General features: G+C 36.8%; 1 protein-coding gene across 1 annotated transcript; it reads left to right on the forward strand.

The window, feature by feature from the left end:
• The first annotated feature begins 1,511 nt into the window (after positions 1–1,511).
• On the forward strand, positions 1,512–14,136 carry LOC110541836 (prolactin-8A9-like). Its single transcript, XM_021628538.1, has 6 exons — positions 1,512–1,542; positions 8,767–8,945; positions 9,678–9,716; positions 10,632–10,739; positions 12,464–12,643; positions 13,948–14,136. Exons 1-6 carry the CDS (start codon positions 1,512–1,514, stop codon positions 14,134–14,136), a joined length of 726 nt encoding a protein of 241 aa, XP_021484213.1.
• The last annotated feature ends 10,890 nt before the right edge of the window (positions 14,137–25,026 follow it).

Consider the following 25,026-nt stretch of genomic DNA (forward strand, 5'->3'; position numbering starts at 1 on the left):
GATTGTGCAGCCAGGCTTGATGAGACTTGATAGGTTAGAGTCAGATAGAAGGAGAGGAGGACCTACCCTATTAGTGGACTAAGGGAGGGGCATCGGAGGAGAAGAGGGAGGAGGCCTGAGCCGGAATACAAAGTGAATAATTTGTAATAAATAATACATAAGAAATTTTAAAATATCCAAAATGGAAAAATATGTAAAATCTCCCTTGCCGGTAATATAGGTAAGAAAAATTTATAACAGTGATAAAGTAGTCTAATCAAGAAGAATATGAAGGAAAGATTTCTTTACATGAATCCAACCTCTACATGCTCTGCACATTTGGTGAAGTATTTGAAAGGATACAGAAGACATCTGTTATAGAAACTATAAGTGTTTATAAACATGTAGGAAAAGGGTTTTCTGAGAACCATATGCTTGTTGAATTAAATCCATGAGATCAAGGTGACCCTGAAATCAGAGTTGCCTTTCCAAAGAGCTATTCGAAGGTCAAGCTTCTGAAGTCCCTCATACCATTCTTGCAGTTGTATCTTGTTTTGAATGCACACCAGGCCTAAATTTAGGTAGCATATACTTACTTTCCAAAATATGAGTACATTTGGTTGGCATTGGGATGGAAGATCCCTCTGTATTGACAGGATGCCAGAATCTGGGAGCCACTATGGAGTTGAGTTTAGAGAATTGTAACCAGTGGTACTATGGCCCAAGTGATAGTACTAGCAGTATGTGTATAAAGTTATACTTACCGGGGAAATAGAGGCACAACTATTTTGATTTTGGTGCAATGAATTTCTGAGATAATTAAGTCCAATTCCAAGGAAAGAATCCATATTTGATATTTTCATCTAATGCACAGTCATTGGCTTGATAGGACATAGGATCTAGAGAGGAATTAAAAGAGTTTTTCTGTTAAATATATGTGATATCTTTCAAACTGACTTCTAAATATCAAAATTATATATGTAGATTATTATACCTGTCAGCTTAGTTTATAGAAAATCACTCTTTACAGTAGTCAGTAACTAATGGAAGAGATTCTGGTAACACTCTGGATAACTTACTAATGCTGTGGCATAGTGGTCAAATATTCAAGAAGGAATCCCTCTCTGTTCATAAACATCATGAAAGAAATACTAAAAAATATACAAGAGTCTAAGGAAGGGGAAGTGATTATGAACAAAAATTTTCTTCTGGTCTCACATGAGTATTCATCATCAGGCCCTGAGATGACTTCAGAGATCTCCACAATATCTTGGACAAGAAGCAACACGTAGGAACAAGCAGAAAGAAATATTCCAGAAACAGATAAGAATGTGATAATAAAACTGTTGACATTCCCTGGAGATAGACAGACATCGTTCAAGAATGAACATGATTTCTTGCTGTCGTATGGCTCTGCATGCCCTTGGGGTTATCCGCTAGAATATAAAGTAGGAGGAAACTAGCCAAAAGCATGACTCCAGTGAAGCAGCTCTCCAGATTCAGCACTCATCCTGCTTGGGACCTCTTCCGTGATGGAGCTGCCATTGAGTCAACTTAACTTCTGTAAGTGAATTCTCCCTTATGCCTCTCTGTGTCAAAAGGTCCAGTTAAGTTGTTCACTGAGTTCGATTTAATGGTGTTCTTAGGAATCTTTGATATTTAATCTGGCATGAAGAGATATTTGTTCACAGTTTACCAAGAGTAAAACTCAGCATGAACTTTCTCATATTTCTAACATTATTTTTTGAAAGCAACTGTACAAGAGCACAAGAGACAATTGTATAAGTAGTTTCAACATCCTTTAGCTTGAGACATGTTGCAATTTTGAAGATAGTCTGATTTTTCTCTATTGAAGTGAGAGGAAGAGGAGGAGGAAAGCGTTGCTGGTTTCCAATGAGTAGAAATGACAGGGATCATTAAACATTTCCCAATGCACAGCATACCTTCCAGAACAAATGCTACAGTACAAAAGGACAATGTTTGGAATTTACAAAATTGGAAAATACTGAGGCTGTAAAGGTCAGTGGGTCCAACTCATCTCATCTCAAGGCAGAAGAAACTGTTTTGATTGTAAGTACTCTTCAGCAATTTTCTTATGGGAAAAAAAGCTGAATAAGCTTTACATTCTGAAAACTGAAGTAGAGAAAGATGGCAGATTGTGTCTTATATGTTTCCAGTTTAGTGCAAGCCAAATGGTATCACAAAAAAAGAGCTGACAAAGCACCATATTTTATAGGAAATATTTGTAGAAAAAAGTATGATAACAAAAATTATTAAATGAAATAAGAATACATTTTTATATTTTTTGAGAATTTCATTCATAAATATTGTAATATATCACTCATCCAACTCTTCAAAAACCTTTTCCTATGGTCTTTCCCAAGTTCAGCACTTTTTTAAAAACATCATTATTGTTACTTATAGATGTGTGTAAACATATAAACAACCTGTTTAATCCATTTGGTGTTGCTCACATGTCTATGACTTTACGCCAGACTATTTGGTATTGAATAATCAAATAAACATTCTGGACCTTTGGCCCTTACTCTAAGATGTTCCTGCAGCCTTACATGTAAGTTTCCTGTTGTGGTGCCTAAAGAGTAGCAATTTTGAGGTTGAAGAAAGCCTGATTAATGTCACAATTTTAAAAGTAAGCATTTTAAAGAGAAAAGAAAACAGACCAAATTGAGATTTGGTATAATATACTGACAAATTTATTATATTTTCTCATTTATTTATTTTATTCCCTTTACATCCTTGTAGCCCCTTCCCTCCTCCCATTCCATTCCCTCCTCTCCCTCCAGCTCATCAAGTGGCATCATGACTGAACATATCCTCTAACCTTGTGGCCTGTCAAGGCAATCTCACCAGGGGAAAAAGATTTAAAGGCTACCAAGTGAGTCTTTGTCTGATGCAGTCCTCACTGCTCTTACTAGAGGACCCACTTGAATCCTAAGCTGCCCATTTGGTACATCTTTGTAGGGGTTCTAGGTACAATTCATGCATGGTCCTTCCTTAGTGCTTCAATGTCAGCAAACCCCTTTGTTCTCTAGTCAGTTGGCTCTGTTGCTTTCCTTGCAGAGCTCCTGTTACTTGCAGAGAATTTTCTTGTTCCTCCCACTATTGCCCAAGAACGCCTAAGCATCAATGTTTGCCTGTGAGTCTCAGCATCTCTTTTGAAGTTCTGCTGAGTAGAACCTCTCAGAGGACAGTTCTGACAGGCTCCTGTCTGCAAGCTGAGCAAAGTATCCTTCATAGTGTCAGGTGGTGGCATTCTTTTATATGGTGGGTCTTTTTTGGGCCAGGCATAGGCTGTGCATTCAATCAATCTCTGCTCTATCTGCGTTAGCTTTCTCCCTGCACATCTCCTAGGCAGGGTAAATTCTGGGTGGAAGTTTTTCTGGTTGGCTTTTTTTGTTCACCATCCTTTATTAGAAAACTAGTTGAGTTAGAGGATATCCTCTTCAGTCTTTATGGTATTTTCTACTAGGAGTCTCTGCTTGAAACCCCCTCATACCTTTCCAGGAGTCTCCCTGAGATTTCCCCATCCTCAGTTACTCTCTTCTCTACAGGTCTTCTGTCAACCTACCCTTGCTCAAATCAGGTCTGATCTCCACCCACCTAACTCTCTGTGTCCCTTCTCCTACCTTGTCTTACCATTGTGTAAATGTACCACAATTTCTGTATCTATCCCTCCACTGAGGGACATCTAGGTTGTTTCCAGATTCTACTTTTTAAAAAATAATTTTATTACTTATTACAATTTATTCACTTTGTATTGTAGCTGTGGTCCCCTCCCTCATCTCCTTCCAATCCCTTCCAATCTCTCTCTCTTCTCCCCCTATGCCGCTTCCCTAGTCCACTGTTAGGGGAGGTCCTTCTTCCCTTCTATTTGACCCTACTGGTTGCATTGTCTTCCTCTGTGGCCTGTCAAGGCTAAACCCCCACAGGGAAGTGAACAGGGAGCCTGACACTGAGTTCAGGCTCTAAGATAGACCCTGCTCCTCTTGCTAGAGAACCAACTTGGAGACTGAGTTTATGGGCTACATCTGAGCAGGGGTTTTAGGTTCTCTCCATGCATGGTCCTTGGTTTGGTTGGGGTATCAGTCTCCACAGGGTCCCGAAGTTCCAGTTTATTTTTGTTTGTTTGTTTGTTTGTTTGCTCTCTTAGTCTCCTTTGGGAGCTCCTGTCCCCTCCAGGTCTTTCTATCTCCTCCTTCATAAAATTCCATGCACTCTGACCAAAGTTTAGCTATGATGGCCAGCCTCTGCTTTGGTACCTTGATCAGTAGAGTCTTTCATGGGCCTTCTGTGGTGGGCTCCTGTCCTTTACCCTGTATCCTCTTGCTTCAGATGTCTATTACATTTGCCCTTCTGAATGAAGAATGAGCATCTTCATAAAGGGTCTTCTTTGTTGGTTAGAATCTTTAGTACTATAGATTTTAGGTTGTTTTCAGATTCTGCCTAGTATGAGCTATCCAGAGTTGCTATGAGCAAATGGTTGAGCAAATGCCCTTGTTATACAGTTGAGCATATTTTGGATATAGGAGTGGTATAGCTGGATCTTGAGGTAGCTCTATTTCTAATTTTCTTAGAAAAATGCCAGATTGATTTTAAAGCATTGGAGGAATGTTCTGCTTTACCCAGACCCTCACCAGCATAAGCCTTTGCTTGAGATTTTGTTCTTAGCCATTCTGACTGGTGTGAGAATTTCAGAGACATTCTGATTTACATTTCCATGATTACTAAGAAAGTTGAGAATTTCTTCTTTTGTTTTTGTAATAGTTTTTAAAATACTTTTTATTTATTTTTTTGCAATTTATTCATTTTAAATCCAGATTGTAGCCCCCTCCCTCATCAACTCCTTCTCCCACCCTCCCTCCCTATTCCCTTCCCCTAGTACACTGAAAGGGGGAGTTCTCCTCCCCTGCTACCTGACCCTAGCTTATCAAGGCAATCAGGACTATCTGGATCCACTTCCTTGTTTGCCTGTCAAGGTCACATAGCCAGGAGGAAGTGATCAAAGAGCAGGCAGCTCAGTCCACAGAGGCAGTTCCTGCCCCCCTTACTTGGTGCTCCACATGGAGATTGAACTGCCCATTGGTTACATTAAGCAAGGGGTCCTTGGTTGATGCTTCATTCTTTGTATAGCACCCTTGGCTCAGACTGTTTTTAGCTTTGTTGGTCTCCTTGTGGGGAGCCTGTCCTTCAGGTCCTCCTATCCTTATCTTCCTTCTTCCATAAGGCACCAGGCACTCTGCCCAAAGTTTGGCTGTGATTCTCAACATCTGCTTCCATTTCCTGTTGGGTGGAGCCTTTTAGAGGACCTCTCTGGTAGCCTTTGTCCTGTTCTCTCTCTTCCACAGCTTCTGGTGTTTTTCCTAGTTGCCATTCTGAATGAGAATTAAGCATCTTCCCTAGGGTCCACCATATTGTTTAGCTTTTTTAGGTCTGTAGATTTTTGTATCATTATCCTATATTCTATCCTAATATTGGCTTATAAGTGAGTATATACTACCATTTATGTCTTTATGGCTCTGAGAGGATTTCTTTAAGTGCTTCTCAGCCATTTGAGATTCCTCTGTTGAGATTCCTCTGTTTGGTTCTTTGCTCCATTTTTAAATTGGGTTATTTTGTTTATTCTTGTTTGATTTTTTGAGTTCATTATGTATTTTGTACTAAATGTGTAGAACAAAGAGAGAATATTAAAAGCTACAAGGGAAAAAGACCAACTCACATATAAAAGCAAACATATCAAAATTACATGTGATTTCTCAACAGAAACTCAAAACACCATAAAAGCCTAGACAGATATCTTAAAGATACTAAGAGAACACAGATGTCAGTCCAGACTATTATACCCACCAAAACTTTTAAACAGCATGGAGAGAAATAAAAAGATATTCAACAACAAAAACAAATTAAAAATACCTATCCACAAATCCAGCCATACAGAAGATACTAGAAGGAAAACTCCAACCCAAGGAGGCCAACTAAACCTAGGAAAACACAGGAAATAACCCCACATCAGCAAATCTTTAAGGTGGGAAGCACATACACTCTATCACCAACAACATCAAAATAACAGGAAGTAACAACAACTAGTCATTAATATCTCTCAACATCAATGGCATCAACTTTCCTATTAAAAGACATAGGGTAACAGAATGGATATTAAAACAGGACCCATCTTTCTGCTGCATACAAGTGACACATCACAGCAATAAAGATAGCCTCAGTGTAACTGGCTGACAAAAAAAAAAAAGTTTTGCACTCCAACAGACCCAAGAAGCAAGCTGGAGTAGCCATTCTAATATCTAATAAAATAGACTTTAAAACAAAATCAATCACAAGAGATAGAGAAGAACACTTCACACACATCAAAGGGAAAATCCACCAAGATGACATCTCAATTCTGAATATTTATGCCCCAAATGCAAGGGTACCCTCATTCATAAGTGAAACATTAATAAAATTTAAATCACACATTGAAACCCACGTGTTAATAATGGGAGACTTGAACACCCTACTATCTCCAATAGACAGATCGATCTTCAATACAGAAACTAAATGAGGAAAAAATAAACTACAGACATCATGAATCAAGTGGGCCTAAGAGATAACTACAGAACATTTCACTCAAACACAAGAAAATAAACCTTCTTCTCAGCAACTCACAGAACCTTGTTCAAAATTGACCATATACTCTGCCACAAAGTAAGCCTCAGCAGATATAAGAAGACTGAAATAACTCCCAGTATCTTATCAGACCACCATGGATTAAAGCTAAACAACAGCAGAAATAATAGAAAGCCTATAAACTCATGGAAACTTAAAGACTACATATTCAAAGATCAGTGGGTCAGGGAAAAAATAAGGAGAGAAATTAAAAAGTTTCTAGTATTCAATGAAAATAAAGGCACAACATACTCAAACTTATGGGACAAAATGAACACAATTCTAAGAGGAAAGTTCATAGCATAGAGATCCCATACTAGTAACTTAGCAACTTAGCAGCACGACTGAAAGATCTAGAGCAGAAAGAAGTAAACAAAACAAAGAGGAGCAGTTGACAGGAAACTCAGGACTGAAATAAAAAATTAGACACAAATAGGACAATACAAAGAATCAATGAAACCAAGAGCTTTTTTTTTTTTTTTTTTTTTTTTTGAGAAAATCAACAGAATAGACAAGCCCTTAGCCAACTAACTACAAGGCAGAGGGAGATTATCCAAATTAACAAAATCAGAGACAAAAAAGAGAACACAACAACAAACACTGAGGGTTTCAAAAAATAAATCATTAGGTATTGCTTCAAAAGCTCATATTCCACAAAATTAGAAAATATAAAGGAAATGAACAATTTTCTGAATAGATTTCTTCTTCTAAACTTGAATCAAGATCAGGTACATAATTTAAACAGTCCTGTAACACCTAAGGAAATAGCAGAAGTCATCAAAAGTCTTCTAAGAAAAAAAAAAAAAAAAGACTATTTTCAGATTGTTTTCTCTCAAAATTCTACCAGACATTCAAAGAAAGAGCTAATACCAATACTCCTCAAATTAGTCCACAAAATAGAAACTTAATTTATTCTATGAAGCTACAGTATCCTTAATACCTAAACCACACAAACACTCCATAGTTATTTTCAGATCAGTTTCACTCATGAACATTGATGTAAAAATATTCAATAAAATATGTGAAAACCAAATTTAAGAACAGATCAAATTCATCATCCACCATGATCAAGTTGGCTTCATCCAACCGAAGCAGAGATAGTTTAACATATGAAAATTGCTCAGTGCAATCTGCCATATAAACAAACTGAAAGAAAAACAATGACATGATCATCTTATTAGATATAGAAAAAGTTTCTGACAAAATCAACATCCCTTCATGATAAGTGAAGGGATAATCCAACATCCCTTTCTATAAGTCTTGGAGAAATCAGAGATACAGACCTATATCTAAACATAATAAAGCCTACATACAACAAGCTGATTAGCAGCATCAAATTAAATGGAGAGTAACTCAAACAATTCCGCTAAAATCAGGGATAAGACAAGGTTGCCGACTCTCTCCATAACTCTTCAATGAAGTAGTTGAAGTTCTAGGGAGAGCAATAAAATAAATCAAGGGCATACAAATCAGGGAGGAAGAAGTCAAATTAATGCTATGTGCATATGATATGGTAGCATATGTTAAGGATCTCAAAAATTCCACCAGCGAACTCCTACAGCTGATAAATAGCTTCAGCAAAGTGGCTGGATATAAGATTAATTCAAAAAACAAACAAACAAACAAACAGCAGCCCTCCTGAACACAAACAACAAACTGGCTGAGTTTGAAATTAGGGAATCTCCCTCACAATGCTTACAAATAATATAAAGTATCTTGGTGTAGCTTTAGCCAAGCAAGTCAAAGAGCTGTATGACCAGAATCTCAAGTCTCTGAAGAAATAAATTGAAGAAGATGTCAGAAGATAGGAAGATGTCCCATGCTGGTGGATTGGTAGGATTAACATAATAAAAATGGCCATCGTACCAAACACAGTCTACAGATCCAATGCATTCCCCATCAAAATACCAACACAATTCTTCACAGACCTTGAAAGAGCAATCCTAACCTTCATATGGAAGAACAAAACAAAACAGAACAGCTGTTCATATTCAATACCAAGTCACACAATAAGGCAAAATTTGTATATATAAAACTTTACTGAATCTTTTGAGCATTGGAAACCTCAGATTAATGTATCATCCCTAAGTGGCTCTTGTTTCTATGTAGCAGGGACACTGCTGCTGCTGGTGATGTCAAACCTGCTGCTGTGGGAGAAAGCTGCATCAATTCTTACATGTCATACTGAAAATGGAGGCTGTATGGAGCCCCTTGTGGAAACATTTAACAATGCCATCAACAAAGCTGAAACAATCCATAACCTTGTTCATCAATTACATGACGAATTTGTAAGTACCTCAACCTTCCTGCTAATGTTTGAACTGCTCTAGATCTGAGACATTAAGTATCATGACCCAAATATGAGAAATACACCTTAAAAGGTAAAGAACCCAGGAGCTACTGAAACACGCACAGGGTCAAATGCACAGCTTCAGGAAATTTCAAAGAAACCAATGAGTTTTTAGGTTTTTTTTTTTCTATAATAAAAAACAAAAACCTATGGTAGAAACCTTTAAAATTTGCCCAGGTAAGGTATCCTCATTTTCCATTGGTGTATTCAGGATCACGAACTTCCATCGGTTATGTTCATTTAGCACATTGCAAATATTCACTGTAGAAGATGTGTATTGCAGTGATGCAGTAGACTATAAATTTGGAACACAGGTAAACTAAATCATGGGAAGAGGAAAGGAAGAAAGAAAGAAAGAAAGAAAGAAAGAAAGAAAGAAAGAAAGAAAGAAAGAAAGAAAGAAAGAAAGAAAATTTAGTCTTTCAAGAAAACCCCTATTGGGAAATGTGATTTAAAGGTTTTCAGTGCTCTAGTTTGTCCAATATCTGTTCCTTTCTATATGTCATTTCTCAAGGTCAGAAAATACAAAGGAAGAGACAATAGGCAAACACTCAGTATGTTGAATATCAGGAGAATGTGTCTCTGTTTGCAATAAACATGTCTTCATCTTCATTGTTTTTTTAATATTATTATTGACTGAATGTTATTTTTTTTCCTTTACATGACTCAGTTCTACAACAAATTCTCTTCCAGTCAATTTTCTATTATTGTAAGTACCTAACTTTTTCCCATCTGCTTCCCAAAGGCAGCCTCATGTCAATGTTTGCAACTTAAATGAGAAAGCATCACACAGTATTTTTAGTTTCTATTCTTAACTGACAGTTTTTCAACTTCCTAACCTTCACAGTAATCCATTAAACCTCCAAAAATTGGTGATTATTAGAAGTAATTAAGATATTCTAAATTATATATTTAAACAAATTTAATATTTCATTAATCATTCAAAATTAATACATAACATTAATGATGTTTTATAATTTTGATGACTATAGTTTACTATAGAAAATTCTATTTTTCATGAATAACATTGTCACAATGCAAAAAATTTCATTCTAAAACTATTATCATCTTTGTCTTACACAGCTATATTTATGCAATGTTAAATTAATGAATTTATAATTATGATGTCCGGGTAAGAAGATATCATTATTTATCGACAGAAAATAGAATGATTGATAAATATGTGATTTGGCTTTGTGCTGCAATACTACAGAAAGATGATAATTAAAACATTTAGTTTTGATAAATTTACCCCTTTTAATGTTGGTCTTTTTTTTTTTTTTTTTGAAGAGCAAGGGTTGTTTTGTGGCTCACATGGAGGGAGGCAGTAAAGGGAAAGGGTAAGTGTAGTTAGAAATTTAATCTCAAAAATCTAACAAAATAAGTAAATGTCTCAGTAATTAATGAGACATGGTATGGCCAACTAGAGTGAGAATCCACATTAAGATGCAGATATATGAGACACAGAATAAGGTGATGGGTACTTTCTTAATTTGTTAATATCAGCATTCATGAAGTACTTATTGTTAAAATTTATATAGCCATCAAAATGCTTTAATATTCTGGTTATGAAGTCATTTAAACAATTTCTAAAATCTAAATAAATTTTTGTGTTTGTTTTGAGGTTGACCGAGTGCATAAGAGGGATCAGACTGCTTTCACAGCCAAAATTTCCTGTCATTCTAATATCACAAACCCTACAGCTACTGGAACTGAGCAAACAAATATAAAAGTAAGTTTCCTTCATGGGTTTTTCACAAAACATCAGAGGCAACGCACTAGATTTGTGCTGTTTTTGGTTATTGTAGGCATTATGATAGATGCAATAATCATGCATGTAGGAAAATTGGAGGAAAGCATAAATAGTATGTTTTATTTTTTGATAAATAAATGAAATATGCTATTAACAGTATAGCAAATTCTTAAATAGTCCTTTTAGAGCATGGTATTTTAGGGAGGACTTGACACTGAAATTTTATTTACTACTTTTTAGAACACTTTGAGCTAAATTGGCTATTTGTTGATTATATATTCACACATATATAAGTGATGGAAATGAAGCTGTATTCATTATATGCTGTTAAGGTGTTCCTCATGGCTGTATTACTGAGCACTAGTCCTTCTCTATATGTCCTGGCTCTATTTCTATGTTTATTTCTATTTTTTCTATTTCCCTCTCTTTCTGTGACTCTCTATGCCTTAACAGAAATCCAGAAGAGAAAATAGTTCTGTGAAATACTAGCATTATGTTTCTTAGTATGCCCCAATTCATGGTGATATTGTCTACATATCACACTCATTCTATTTTATGGTTGCTATCATCTCCTCATTCTGACTCCCTATAATATAATATAGGAATATGACTTAAGTGGGATATTATATGACAACAATAGGGAAAATGGGGACAAAGATATGAAGAAAATGATTCCCTAGAGGTCCAATTTTTGTAGACATGTCAAAAAGTACTCTCTTAGCATTGCTATATTTGCACCTCACAAAAAAACTTAATGAGAGTGGTATTACTTGAGTAACTAATAAAAAGAAATGGAGGTTTTGAAAAGTTTTACAAGATATTTACGCTTGCCTGGAATTTAAGAATGCAAGTGGGCACTCCATTCAACTGCAGATCTCAAACTGAATCATATGACAGCATGTTCCCATTTATTGCCATCACTATTTGCCTGCTCCTTTCTTCAATGGCATTTATATCTTCCTAGTGTAATGAATGGGACTTAGTCTACTCTAATTTTTATCATCACGGAGGAAACTGAGAAACATCAGTAGAGTGAATAGTTTAAATCATACATGAGCATTAAATGCTGGAGAATCAAAATTCTGCTGTGATTTTCATGGATTCTATTATTAAAGCCAATGTTCTGTCATAGTTATTCACATATTCAGGCCAACAAAGTTACTGCTTTTTCAGAGGCAAAGGAAAAGCACAAAAAGGAGTACCACACTCTCTTCACTGTATGTTTGTTCTCATTTATTAATTTCACCTAGAAATCATACATGTGTACATTAATGAAAGCCATGAATCTCTGAGTGAAAATGATTTAAGCCACTTTCTCTGGTTAGAGCCATCTATCTTTCCTGAGTCAAATGTTATTGGCACCTAGTGAGTCCCAGAAAGACCTATTTTACCAATTGATAGACAAATAACCAAATTAACAAATGTCTCATTACAGAGGAAGGTGTTTGAATTTAACAAGCAGGACATAACATGAATTCTTATCTCAGAAAAATGCTCATTTATAAGCATCATAATTTATTTTATTTTGTAGAAATTAGACAAGTGTTCAAACTTTACATTCCACACCATGTAATATTTATATTACATGTGTCATATATATTGTTAAAAACATGTTTCAGTTTAGCTTCTTCATGTGAACATTACATGCAACAACCTGCCTTACTGAAATTTTTAAATGCAATGTTTCTACCTTGTTTTCTCAGACCAAAAGATATGTAAAAATTATTATCAATTCTGTGGGTGCCTGGATCAGCCCTCTATATCATCTGGTGCTTGAACTGAGTGCCATGGAAGGGGTTCCTGAAACTATCCTTTCAAAAGCCAATGAGATGGAAGAGAACAACAGAGAAATCCTGGATGATCTTAGATGGATACTCACCAAGGTGAGAAATTTCCCATTAGATATTCTGATTCATAAAAGAGATAGTTTCTAGAAATTAAAAAAAAAATCTGAAATACCTCTTTTTCCAGAGTGAGACATAGAATTCTGATTTTGTGAGCAGTCTTCTTGTAAGACAGTGTTTCTTTTTTTTTTTTTTTTTTTTTTTTTTTTTTTCAATGCAGTTTATTCAGGAACATTGAACAATCCTCGGACCCCGGGGAAAGCCAGCCCACAGCTTAAATAGCCTCTGGGTAGCCAACCCAGGCGTGCCACGGGGGCAATGCAGATAGGTCCACATACATGGAAGCAAGCCAGATCCTCGGCCTTAGCCAAATGTGGAGTTGTTCGTGACAGAGAGCACTCACCATCGGGAAGGTGGGAGGCGGAAACCAGCTCCATCTTTAAGGCATAGCATTCCGCAGCTCTCTACAGTTCCCCCTTTTTGTTTTAGACGCAACAAACAAATCCAGCATTACAAAGACAGTGTTTCTTAACTTGTGGGTTATTACTCTTTTGGTGGTCAAATGACCCTTTCACAGGGGTAGATTATCAGATCCTGGATATTAGATGTTTCCATTATGATTAATTACAGTCACATAATATCAGCTGTTAAGTAGCAACAATAATATTTACGGTTGATGCTTACAGCATGAGGAACTGTATTAAAGGCTCACAACATTGGAATAGGCAAGAAATGCTGCTCTAAGATGTTGCTGGCAGCTCCAACCCTCTCAGAGATTCTTCTTGTCACCAACCACCAGGGGGATTGGAATGAAAAACAGTTGCTAATCTTAGGGACTTAGAGAACACTATTCCTGGATAGAGTGAAAAGAGCTCAGCTCCTTTTAACACAGTCATCTTTTGATTTTGCTTATTAAATCACCATCTGATATTCATACATAATCGTCACAAAAAAATGGACTTGATTGAAATGTATAAAAAATAGTGGTGCATATCAGCTTCTGTAAAACACAAAGGACATGCAGGAGGAGTCTTCTGAGTGAAAATTTGACACCAGCTCTTCCAATGTCCCAGAATCAAATAGAAATTTTCTAGTTCTCTGCTTTGAAAGGACATAGTTTCTTCCTAATCCATTACATGTAAGAACAAATTCAGATGAGTCCTAAGCATCCTTTCTAAACGAGTGGCTGCTTGAGAATCTCCTGGCCTGGATAAATGAATACCTGTTACTCTGATGGAAGCAGTACATTTCTGAATGTGTTTCTCTGATTGAACAAGTAAGAAACAAGGAGAGAGGAACTCTAATATACTCAACAAGTAACGTACTCTCATTTTGATTTATAGGCCTATCCTAAAACAAAGAAGAAAGAAAACTTTCCCAGCTGGGACTATCTCCCATTCTTAAAGTCAAATGACAAATATTATAAGTTTTTGGCAATGTACAACCTTTTTAATTGCCTAAAAACTAGTATATCCCACACTATGTATCATCTCAGAGTTCTGAAGTGTCAAGTAACCAGGAAAGGTTGCTAAGTGCACCCTGTCTGCTTTGAAGGTGGTCCATGACAGCCCATTGCTGAGAAGTTTCTTGTAATTTTATACCTTTGAATGTATTTGTGGGTGTGTCTCTCTTTACATAATAAAAAACATTCTCCTTAGAAATATTCATATCTAAAAGCCTATTTTTTATTCACTAAATAGAATGCCAGTCAACAAAGTTAGCATGCCCCTATCAAATTTATAACAAACAATAGCTGTTAAACATGCAAAAGAATTAACAGTTCATATCCGTTCATTACTCAGAATATCGCTTCACATGAAAGTAATGGAAGTCAAGTTATTACAATCAAAGTTTAAACTCTAACAAATCTCTGTATCATAACAAGAAATATAAAGTTCATAGTGCTTTATGAAATCCAGACTGTCCTGAGGAAACAAGGTTCACAGTGAAAGCACAGCCAAGCCAATAAAATTGATATTTAACTCCACAGCCTCAAGAAGGCTGGGAGGGAGAGTGGCATGGTGTGGACGTGGTAAAGACACAGTGAATTGATGGATGAAGTTTCCAAAGAATTAATTTTTAAAACTTAAAAATTGTTTTAGGATGCAAATACCAGTTAGTCAAGACTCCTAGTAAGCAGAGCATGGGTGGTCACTGGCATAAACTCTATTGCATGCTTTTTGATCACTTCCCCCTGGTGAATGGGCCTTGACAGGTCACAGAGGAAGATGATCCAGACAGTTCTGAGGGATTTTATAAACTAAGGTCAGATGACAAGGCAACGGATTCTCCATTTCAATGGACTAAGGGAGGGAATGGAGGAAAGCAAGAGGAAAGACCAGGAGAATATGAGAGAGAAGAGGCTACAATTGGAATATAAAGCGAATAAATTATAAAAAAAATAAAATTAAAAAAAAACTACAAAATTATGAATGATTTCTTTTCTGTCAAGCACAGAGGCGCACACACACACACACACACACACGAGAGAGAGAGAGAGAGAGAGAGAGAGAGAGAGAGAGAAAGAGAGAGAGAGCGAGAAATACACACACATTTTATTTTTCCGTTTTTTTTGAGACAAGGATTCTCTGTGTAGTCATTGTTGTCTCAGACTTGTTTTGTAGACCAGCTGGCCCCCAACTCACTGATACTCACCTGACTCTGCCTCCCCGAGTTCTGGGACTATAGACATGTGTCAGACGGCCAACCACAGCACATATTTTTCAGTATAATACGTGTAAGCATAATTTAACATAGGATGAGATGACTATTGACCATGGTTAAGGAATTTTCATGTAAGGAATGTAAATACCACTAATAAAACCTAAATCAGTAAGATACGGTAGGAGGTAGAGTCAAAGTGACACAGATCTCATTATTATCTCCGTAGAGGTGCAGAAGGCTTTTTACATATGTGACTATCCTTTTATGATAAACACCCTAGTAAACCTGGGAAAATTGCAAACCATGATAAAAATAATGCCATCATTACACTAAATGGAAAAATAATACGGTTTTATATTCCAAGGGTATCTATTCTCCAATTTGTACTCTTGCTCAATATTTTGCTTGAAATCAATGCTAGAAATATAAAACAAGAAATTACAATAAAGGGGGCGTAATAAAGTAAGTTCTATAAGTATCACTATTTCAGATTACTTGATTCTATAATTCAAGGACACAGAAGAATACCACCAGAAAATTGTTGCATCAGATAAGAGTGTGAAAAGATAGAAAGATGGAATAAAAATAAGTCTTGGTAGCTTTTCTACATACCAGCAAGAATTTTCACTAGAAAATATAAGGGGGAAAAAAAACCTACTTACATTCTCTTCCAAAAATGAAATAACATACTTAGTAATAAACTTAAGTGGTCAAACACTTCTACATTGAAAATTTAAAAAACCATGAAGGAATATGGTGAATGAAGAATTCTGAGATGTATCAAACTTCTAAAAATGAGTAAATGGCAGAATTAATACTGTGAGCATGGATATATTATCAAAAATCTACAGTTTTAAATAATTTCCTCTAAAATATCAGTGACAGTTTTCCTACCACTAGAAAATGCGAACTTAACATTTATGTAGAATTATTAGAGATACTGATGGCCAAGATAACCAGACAGACCAGATCAATACTATATGAATGTCATACACAGGTTCAATTAAAAATATAGTCATAAAAAATTAGAATGGTTCTTGATACATACGGAGGTTATTGGTAGGTAGGGTTTTATAAAATTAAATTTTATTTTTTGTATCAATTATACTTTATTCATTTTATATCTCAGCTATAGCCCCCTCCCTCATTGCCTCCAAATCCCACCCTTCCTCCCTCATCTCCTCCCATGCCACTCTCCAAGTCCACTGATAGGGGAGGTCCTCTTCTCCTTTCCTCTGACCCTAGCTGATCAGGTCTCATCAGGACTGGCTTCATTGTCCTCCTCTGTGGCCTGGCAAGGCTGTTTCCCCCTCAGGGGAAGGTGATTAAAGAGCCAGGTATTGATGGAAAGAAAGTAGAGTGTAGTGGTATGACAATTTAAAGTGGAATAATGAAAAAAGAGAAATTTAAATTTGGGAAAGTGGAGCATGTAAATAATATTAAAGACATTTCAAAGAACTTATATGGACTACTGCCACTGTATAGTCTTCCATATGTGTGTGTTTACTCACATATGCAGGATATATATATATATATGTGTGTGTGTGTGTGTGTGTGTGTGTGTGTTTATGTATATATACATACATACACATCAATAAAACTGTTAGAATGGAGTTCTTCTTAAGAGGATATGGCTAGGCCCCTACTAGAACCACAAGATAACAAATAAAGAGACTGAAAAAACACAGTGCCAAATATAGATTACATCTTTTCATGCTGCTGCTGATTCCATAGACCACAAACCAAAAAGTCTATTGCCAGTACTTCTTGTTATTCTCTAGAACTTAATGGTAAAATACTATTACTGAGTATACCATACACTTGAAGCATAGAAGAAAGAAGGACCAAGATAAGTTATGTACCTGGATGATTCATCACTACTGCCTAACTTTCATGGTGTAGAAGGTGCTATGAATGCTACAAGAGGGGAAAATCAATCATTAGCTATACCCAGGCATGCAGCCTGTGAGTTACCACAGCAGCCTGCCTGGCATGATATGACCATTGGTACAATAATAGCATGAATGTCCTGAGATTAACTAACTACTGTCTCGTTATGTTTAATGACTACTATATATGATGGAACCCATAGCTTGTAGTTATAATAGTTACCAAAGCCCCAAACTTGTGGATACACAGGTCATGTTCCTAGGGAAGAACCTACTAGAATTTTTCTGATAATGGGACATACTATTGAACTGGCCACCAGTAACTTACTGTTACATGCCCAGCTTAGCGCCTCTCTCAGCCAAATCAGTCCATGTTGAATATAAAAATTTAAAACTCTTTCCAGAGTATATAAATTATCACTCTACAGACCAAGTCTTACCAGAAATAGGCATTATGTAATTTAAATTGTAGCATACATGTTTCTATAATTACATTATACTTTATAACTCATACAAAGTTTGAGTAAAGAACAAATACATTGATAATAGAAATGGCTATTCTGAAGCATTCCCTAGTCAATGTAAGAATATTTAATCTTTAAAATTTCTTTATTATCATAATTTATTACAATTTATTCAATTTGTATCCTGGCTGTGTCCCCCTCCCTCATTTGTTCCCAATCCCACTCTTCCTCCCTATAGTCCTCCTATGCCCTTCCCTAGTCTACTGATAGGTGAGGTCTTACTTCCCTTCTATCTGACCCTAGCCTATTGGGTCTCATCAGGACTGGTTGCATTGTCTCCTTCTGTGGCCTGGCAAGGCTGCACCCTGCCCCAGTGGGAGCTGACTTGCCACCAGAGAAAGCCCTTTTTTAAATTTAAATCTAGTGTTAAATGTTCTCTACATACATAAGTAAATATAGGAACTCTTATAGTGATCAAACAAAATATTATTTTATGCATAATTTAAATATATGATTTTTTTAGTTTCAGAAGTACCTGAGAATAAAAATATATGTCCTTATATTCATGCTGAAGAATATACTAGTGACTAAATGCCATTAGATCTTTTATTATCTGACTGCCAATTGTCAAATAATAAGTTTTCTGATTGAAATTTCACATTCAAATCCTTTCTGGAAGAATGTAAATTCGGGGACACTCTGACAGCAAAATAATGATGTAAACAATAAACTTAACTCACCATAGTTATTATTATGGATCACAGTTTGTATACATGATTAAGAAGAAATAATAAGTGCTCAAATGTTAATGATAAAAATCACAGCAATCAGAGAGGAAAAACTATTATAGTGTTACAGAGTAGTTTTCAACATCTCAAGACTTTTAAGAAAAAGAAGGGTTGTAGAGTCCTATGGAAGAGTTTGGAGAACAACTGAGGTTGAGGAAGTTGGATGGGGGCCATGAGGTGTACAAGAAGGAAGACCTACAGAGTCAACTAATCTGGACATATGAGGATTTAAAAAGATGGAACCACCAAACAAAGAATATGCATTGATTTTGGTAGCTGTTCTGATGCTGGTCCTCAAGATCTGCTTACATCTATCCTTGTTCTATAAATCTGCCTAAGACATACATGATTGCTTGAATAAACAGTCTATACCTAGGTAGAGCAGAATGGGGATGGCATAGCTAAGGTTCCAGGGATTTGGAGGCCAGGAAAATCATGGGAGTTAGACATATCTGAAGAGAGGAGGAAGGAGGACAGCATAACGGGTTAATGTATAGAAGGAATCACATGGGCCTGGAGGAAGAAATCCAGTAATGGAATGGGAAGTCCCAGATGAGGAATAGAAGCAAATATTTATAAGATCATGGATGGAAGAGAAGTTAGATGAAGATGGTTAAGGAGGATGGCATTGGACAGGGGCTGTGAGATGAATGGTGAGGTTATTGATGCAGTGTAGATGAAATATTTGCTTGGTCAAATGTAATAAGGCAATTATAAATTCTAAGAGGTGTCTGTGTTTTATTATGATGATAGTTGATCTTATTGTCATGGTAATCATAGGGTAAATAATAAAAAATATAGCTCAAGAATCCTTATTATTTAATACCACACATGAGCTTGTCCTAAGCCCCATGAATATATTTAACAGATGCACAGTTTCACCTACATTTGGATCCCCCAACAACTGGAGCAAGAGCATTCTCTGACTTTTATGCCTCACTTCAGATCTAGTTCCTCTAACTAGGCTTTAGTGGGAGAAGATGTGCCTAGTTCTTCAGAGACTTAGTATAACAGGGCAGGATAGTACACTGGAGGACCTCCCCTTTCTCTCAGGAGAAGGACTGGAGAGAATTAGGGAGAGGGGAACACAAGAGTGAGGAGTGTGTAAAGAGGAGGGGGCTGCAATCCGGGTTTATTACTTAAAAAAGCAGGGTGAGTAAATAAATAAAACTAAAAACAAAAAAAAAATGTAGAGGTGTTTGGTATCATTCTTGGAATGAAATGTGCCAAAAGAGATAAGAGATTTGATTAATCATGTGAAGAAGTTAAGTTTTTTTTTGTCTCCCAAGGGTCAAAATAACAGTGGAGAAACATCTAATAAAACCTGGGATTCAGTTCAACCAAGTGAAGTTATTTATTTTTATTTTAATGTAAATAAATATTATAAGAAAAATAATATTAAATAAAATAATTTCTAAAAATCAATAAAAAGAAGACATAAATGTACAGGTAGGAAAAAGAATGATTCTGTATTTATTTATGGAAAAATGTCTCTCACACAGTCATGTACCTGAAGGTATCATACTTCTTTTCAGTTACACAGCCATGGGAGATTTCAGAACTTTAAAATCATTAGTAAGATTTAAAAATCTATAGTTCTCCCTATAAAAAATTCACACCACCTACTGAGTAAGGGTAGTAACAACTCAAATGGGGGGGGAGTATCAGAAAGAAAGGAGGAATAAAATAAAGGGAAAGGTAGAGAGATTAAAAAGTCAATAAAGGAGATAAAAATGGGAAGAACAGGAAAACTGAAGAAGATTGGAGAATAGATAAATCAAGATTAAAAGGGAGAGGGCAGAAGATGAGAAGGGAAGGGAAGAGAAAGAAAGAAAAGCAAAATTTACCTACTGATGTATTTATCTAAACTTCTATATCCAACAATTATCTTATGAAGTGGCTGGAGGTACAGGAGTCTGACACTGTTATGGATTCTAGAGGGGAGTTTTGAATTCTCTATTGCCATCACATGAAGTTCCTTGTATGTAAAGAAGAGTCAAGGCTGGGGATCAGGAATATGTGCTGCTTAATTGAGATTCCTTACCAAAGTTTTGGCCAAGGATAACATGTTTGCTTGTAAAATTGTTGGCATTTTCAAGTGTGAATGTATATTGGATGGATGTAGGAAAGCCTTATTTGTGATTGAAGATGAGTTGTCATAATCATTCCCAACCATGATTGGTATGTTTTACTCGTGTATCTCTAGGGACCCAATATAAGCTTTGAGGTAGTCATCCTCACAATACAATTAATAATCAGATTCTCGTCCAATGGGGTTAACCTCTCCAAGGGGCTAGCTGTGCCCTTTTAAGGAACATAGCAACATGGATGCCTAGTTATTCAGGGCAAAAGATGGCATGCTCTGACAGAATGCTGTCTGTCTTGACTTAGGCCTGAGGCATTTATATGCAGCAGGTCTCTTTAGTCATCAATTATGACCTTCCCTCCAGCAGGGAGAACTACATCCACAGAATTGGTCCAGGCGGTTAGTTTGGCCGTGAGGGTGCGGCTATTAACATGGTGACAGAAGAAGACAAGAAGACTCTTCGAGACATTGAGACTTTCTACAACACTTCCATTGAAGAGATGCCCCTCAGTGCTGTTGACCTCATTTGAGAGGCTGTCCTGCAACCTGGCACTAGCCAGGGTTCAGGCCTGGGGGGCTGAGGAACAGCTGAGCGGGGGTTGGGGGGGAGGGGAAGGGAGCCAAGGGATGAACATCTTGTTTTTGTTTTTTCTCTCTCTCTTTGAATAAATTTCACTTTTTTTTGAGGCAAAAAAAAAAAAAAAAAGAATCAGGTTCTTTTCATTCATGAGTTGAGCACTGAAGAAATGGACTGTGTTCTGCAGGTCAAGAAGACCATCAGATAGATGACTCTCTAATGAGATTGTTCCTTCAAGAATTGGATAGTAAGTTTCCATAAAGTCAGTATTATAAACAGGTCAATAGAAAAAAATGACACGTAGAAATATATAATGATACAGACAAGACTCTTAGATTTAAATATTAATTCACCAAGAGTTCTTGTAACAAAGCCGTCAATATAACATGGATATATTATGGTTACAAATGCCACAGTAGATATATTAAAATCTTTATTCAAATTAAAATGTAAGAAGGGAAGTTCCTTAACCTTCTGAAATTTATTCCACAAAGAAAAAAAAAAAAAAAAACCTGGACCCAAGATTCCACAACAATATCAGATAGTAGAGACACTTTACTTCATATCATCTTGTACAAAAATTGACGAAGATGATTCCACATGGTTCTGAGTTATAATGGAGCTTCCCAATAAAGAGTCAGCACAGCCTTACTCAATACAATAGGCTAAGAAATAAAAAGTCCAGTGTCAGAAATGGTTTTTCCTTTGTAGTTGTTTTGTGAGTAACCATAGATTAAAAAAAAATTAAAGCCTACTGCCAATTTTCTTGGTACCTTCAAAAATGCACTTATAAGACCATATCTGTGAAGATACAAATGCATATGTCAACAACATGGAGTAATTAAAGTGGTACAGTTCTGGATGCTTTATCACTACTGAAAAAATTTATACATCCATCACTAAAATGTTATTTATATTAAATTATTCTGAATGTATCCATCCACATTCTAATCTTCTGAAAATAAAAGAGATTAATAGTATGATTTTTCTCCCTAGCAATTTTCAAAAATGCCCAGTAAGCAGCAAGATTCCACTTCTATATGAAAATCATTGGTCACAGTCACGATTCATTTGTATAGTCAGAAAAAGAAGAGAATTGGGAACCATTTTAATGTCCCAGATTTATATTACTGGTGTTCCAAATCCTGCAGGATACAATAACCTTGAAATGGTCATTTACAAAAGAACAAAACATCTTGAGTTCTTTATATATTCTGGATATTAGCCCTCTGTCAATCATAAGGTATGTGAAGATTCTTTCCCAGTCTGGAGACTTTCATTTTGTTTTGATGACAGTTTCCTTTGGTTTACAGAAGCTTTTCAGTTTCATCAGGTCCCATTTATTGAATGTTGATCTTAGTGCCTATGCTGTTGGTGTTCTGTTCAGGAAGTTATCTCCTGTGTCAATGAGTTCAAGGCTCTTCCACACTTTTTCATCTAAGAAGTTAAAAGGCAACAAATCAAGTAAACCAATTTAAAAATGTGGCAAAGACCTAAACAGAGAATTCTCACTAGAGGACTATCAAATGGCAGAGAAACACTTAAGAAATGCTCAACATCCATAGTCATCAGGGAAATGAAAATCAAAATGACCCTGATGTTTCACCTTACACCCATCAGAATGGTTAAGATAAAAAAAAAACAAAACAAAAACTCAAGACTAATACTCCAACCAAGAACCATTCATGCATATAGTCTAGGACCTCTGCTCAGATGTTGCCGATGGTAACTCAGTATCCAAGTGGGTTCCCTAGTAAGAAGAATTAGGACTGTCTCTGCCATGAACTAGTGGCAGGCTCTTGGTCCATCCCCCCTGATGGGAGAGCAGCATTACCAGCGCAATGAGGAGGACAATATAGCCAGTCCTGATGAGACCTGATAAGCTAGGCTCAGATGGAATGGGAGGAGGACTTCCCCTATCTGTAGACTTGGACAGGGGAATGGGGAAGATGAAGGAAGGTAGGTAGAATTGGGAGTGATTTAGAAAAGGTGCTACAGCTAGGATACAAAGTGAATAAACTATAATTAATTTTGAAAAATAAAATAAAATATAAAAAAGAACATTTGAAAATACATTTTTCAATCATTATCAATTTATTTCTTTTATTTTTAAATTTTATTTATTCAATTTAATATTCATGAACCCCTCCCTCCTCCATGTCTCAGCCTCCCATCTTCTTTCCCCATTTCCCTTTCCTTTTCTCCTCAGAAAAGAGGTGTCACTCCTCACCAACCCACCCCAGTATGTCAAGTATCACCAGGACTAATCCTAGCCTCATCCACTATAGTCTGACAAGGCAGCCCATCTAGGGGAAAGTATTCCAAACCAGACAATAGAGTCCATGTCAGAGACAACCCACTCCACTTGCTAGGGAACACACATGAAGACCAAGCTGTCACCAGATACATATATTTAGGGGGTCTAGATCCAGTCCATGCTCTTTCATTGATGGTTCATTCTCTTTGAGTCCCCATGGTCTTCAGTCAGTTGATTCTGTTGGTTTTCTCCTGGAGTTCTTGTCTCCTCCAAGTGCCTCCATCTTCCACCAACTCTTCCACAAGACTCCCTGAGCTTTGCCTAATGTTTGGCTGTGGGTTTCAGCATCTGTTTTGATCCACTGCTGAGTGGAGCCTCTCAGAGGACAGCATGCTAGTCGCCTATCTGCAAGCATAATTGAATATCAGTGGTTAGTGTCAGGAATTAGCTCTCTCCCATGGGTGGGTCTCAAGTTAGGACAGTCATTATTTGGACCTTTGTCAATATCTGCTCTATATTTATCCCTGAACACCTTGTAGGTAAAGAAAATGTGGAAAGAAAGGCGTGAGTGAGTTAGTGTCACCCTCTGATGGAAGACTTTCCTGCCAATAACAGATACCCACTTCAGCCTCCATATCCCTGCAGCTAGGAGTCTCAGCCTATTTTAAATCCATATTCTTGAAGTAACATACCCAGTTTAGACTCTCCAACCTCTCCCAGAGATGCCCACTCCCCAATATATTGGTTTCTTGATGGTTGAAGGTGACATAAGCCTTTAATCCCAGCAATTGGTAGGCAAAGGTAGGTGGTCTACATTACAATTTCCAGGACAGTCAAAGGCTAAAAGAGAAACTCAGTTTTGAAAAACTGAAAAAAAAAAAGCAATAAAAAATATGACAAAACAAAACAAACAAAAAAAACTAACAATCATGGTGACCTACATGGCTTTCAAAATTTCTTTATATTTTATTTGTTTTATCACATTAAAACTTGATCACGGCTTCCTCTCTCCTTCCCTCTCAGTCCTGCCTTCATGTCCCAGTCCTTGATCCCACCAACTTCTTAGAGAAGGAAAGCCCCCTAATGGTTTACCAACCAGCTCTGGCACTTCCAGTCAAAAGTTGGACTAAGCACATCCTTTCCCATTAAAACAAGGCAAGGCAATTCAGCTAGGTGAAAGGGATCAAAAGCAGGCAACAGAGTCAGAGATGGCCCCTACTCCCATTGGTAAGAGATCAACATGATGACCATGCTGAACACCTGCTACATATGTGTAGGTGGTATAGGTCTAGCTCAAGAAAGCTCTTTGGTTGGCACTTCAGTCTCTGTGGGCCCCCATGTGCCCAGGTTAGTTTACTCTCTAGATCTTTTTATGATGTTCTTGACCCCTCTAGATCTCTCCATGCTTCCTCCTACTCTTCCACAAACTCCCCCATATCCACCTATAGTGTGACTGCGGGCCTCTGCATCTGTTTCCATCAGCTGCTAGATGAAGCCTCTAGAATGCAGTCATTCTAGGTTCCTGTTTCCAAGCAGAGGAGGGTATCATTAATAGTGTCAATGGCTGCCTCTCTCCCATGGTGTGGATCTTAAGTTGGGCCAGACATTGGTTTGTCACTTCTTCACTCTCTGGTACATCTTTACACCTACACTTCTTGTAGGTAAGACAAATTTTGGGACAAAAGTTTTATGGGTGG

Source organism: Meriones unguiculatus, chromosome 19, assembly GCF_030254825.1.
Source record: "Meriones unguiculatus strain TT.TT164.6M chromosome 19, Bangor_MerUng_6.1, whole genome shotgun sequence".
In the NCBI taxonomy this organism is placed as follows: Eukaryota; Metazoa; Chordata; class Mammalia; order Rodentia; family Muridae; genus Meriones; species Meriones unguiculatus.

What these genes read in the sequence shown, in the direction of transcription:
- LOC110541836 (XM_021628538.1), top strand. Translation starts at nt 1,512, where the DNA reads ATGGAGCTGCCATTGAGTCAACTTAACTTCT. An exon ending in CCAGTCAATTTTCTATTATT is followed by an intron (nt 9,717 to 10,631) that starts GTAAGTACCTAA and finishes GTTTGTTTTGAG; the next exon opens with GTTGACCGAGTGCATAAGAG. An exon ending in CTGAGCAAACAAATATAAAA is followed by an intron (nt 10,740 to 12,463) that starts GTAAGTTTCCTT and finishes TTGTTTTCTCAG; the next exon opens with ACCAAAAGATATGTAAAAAT.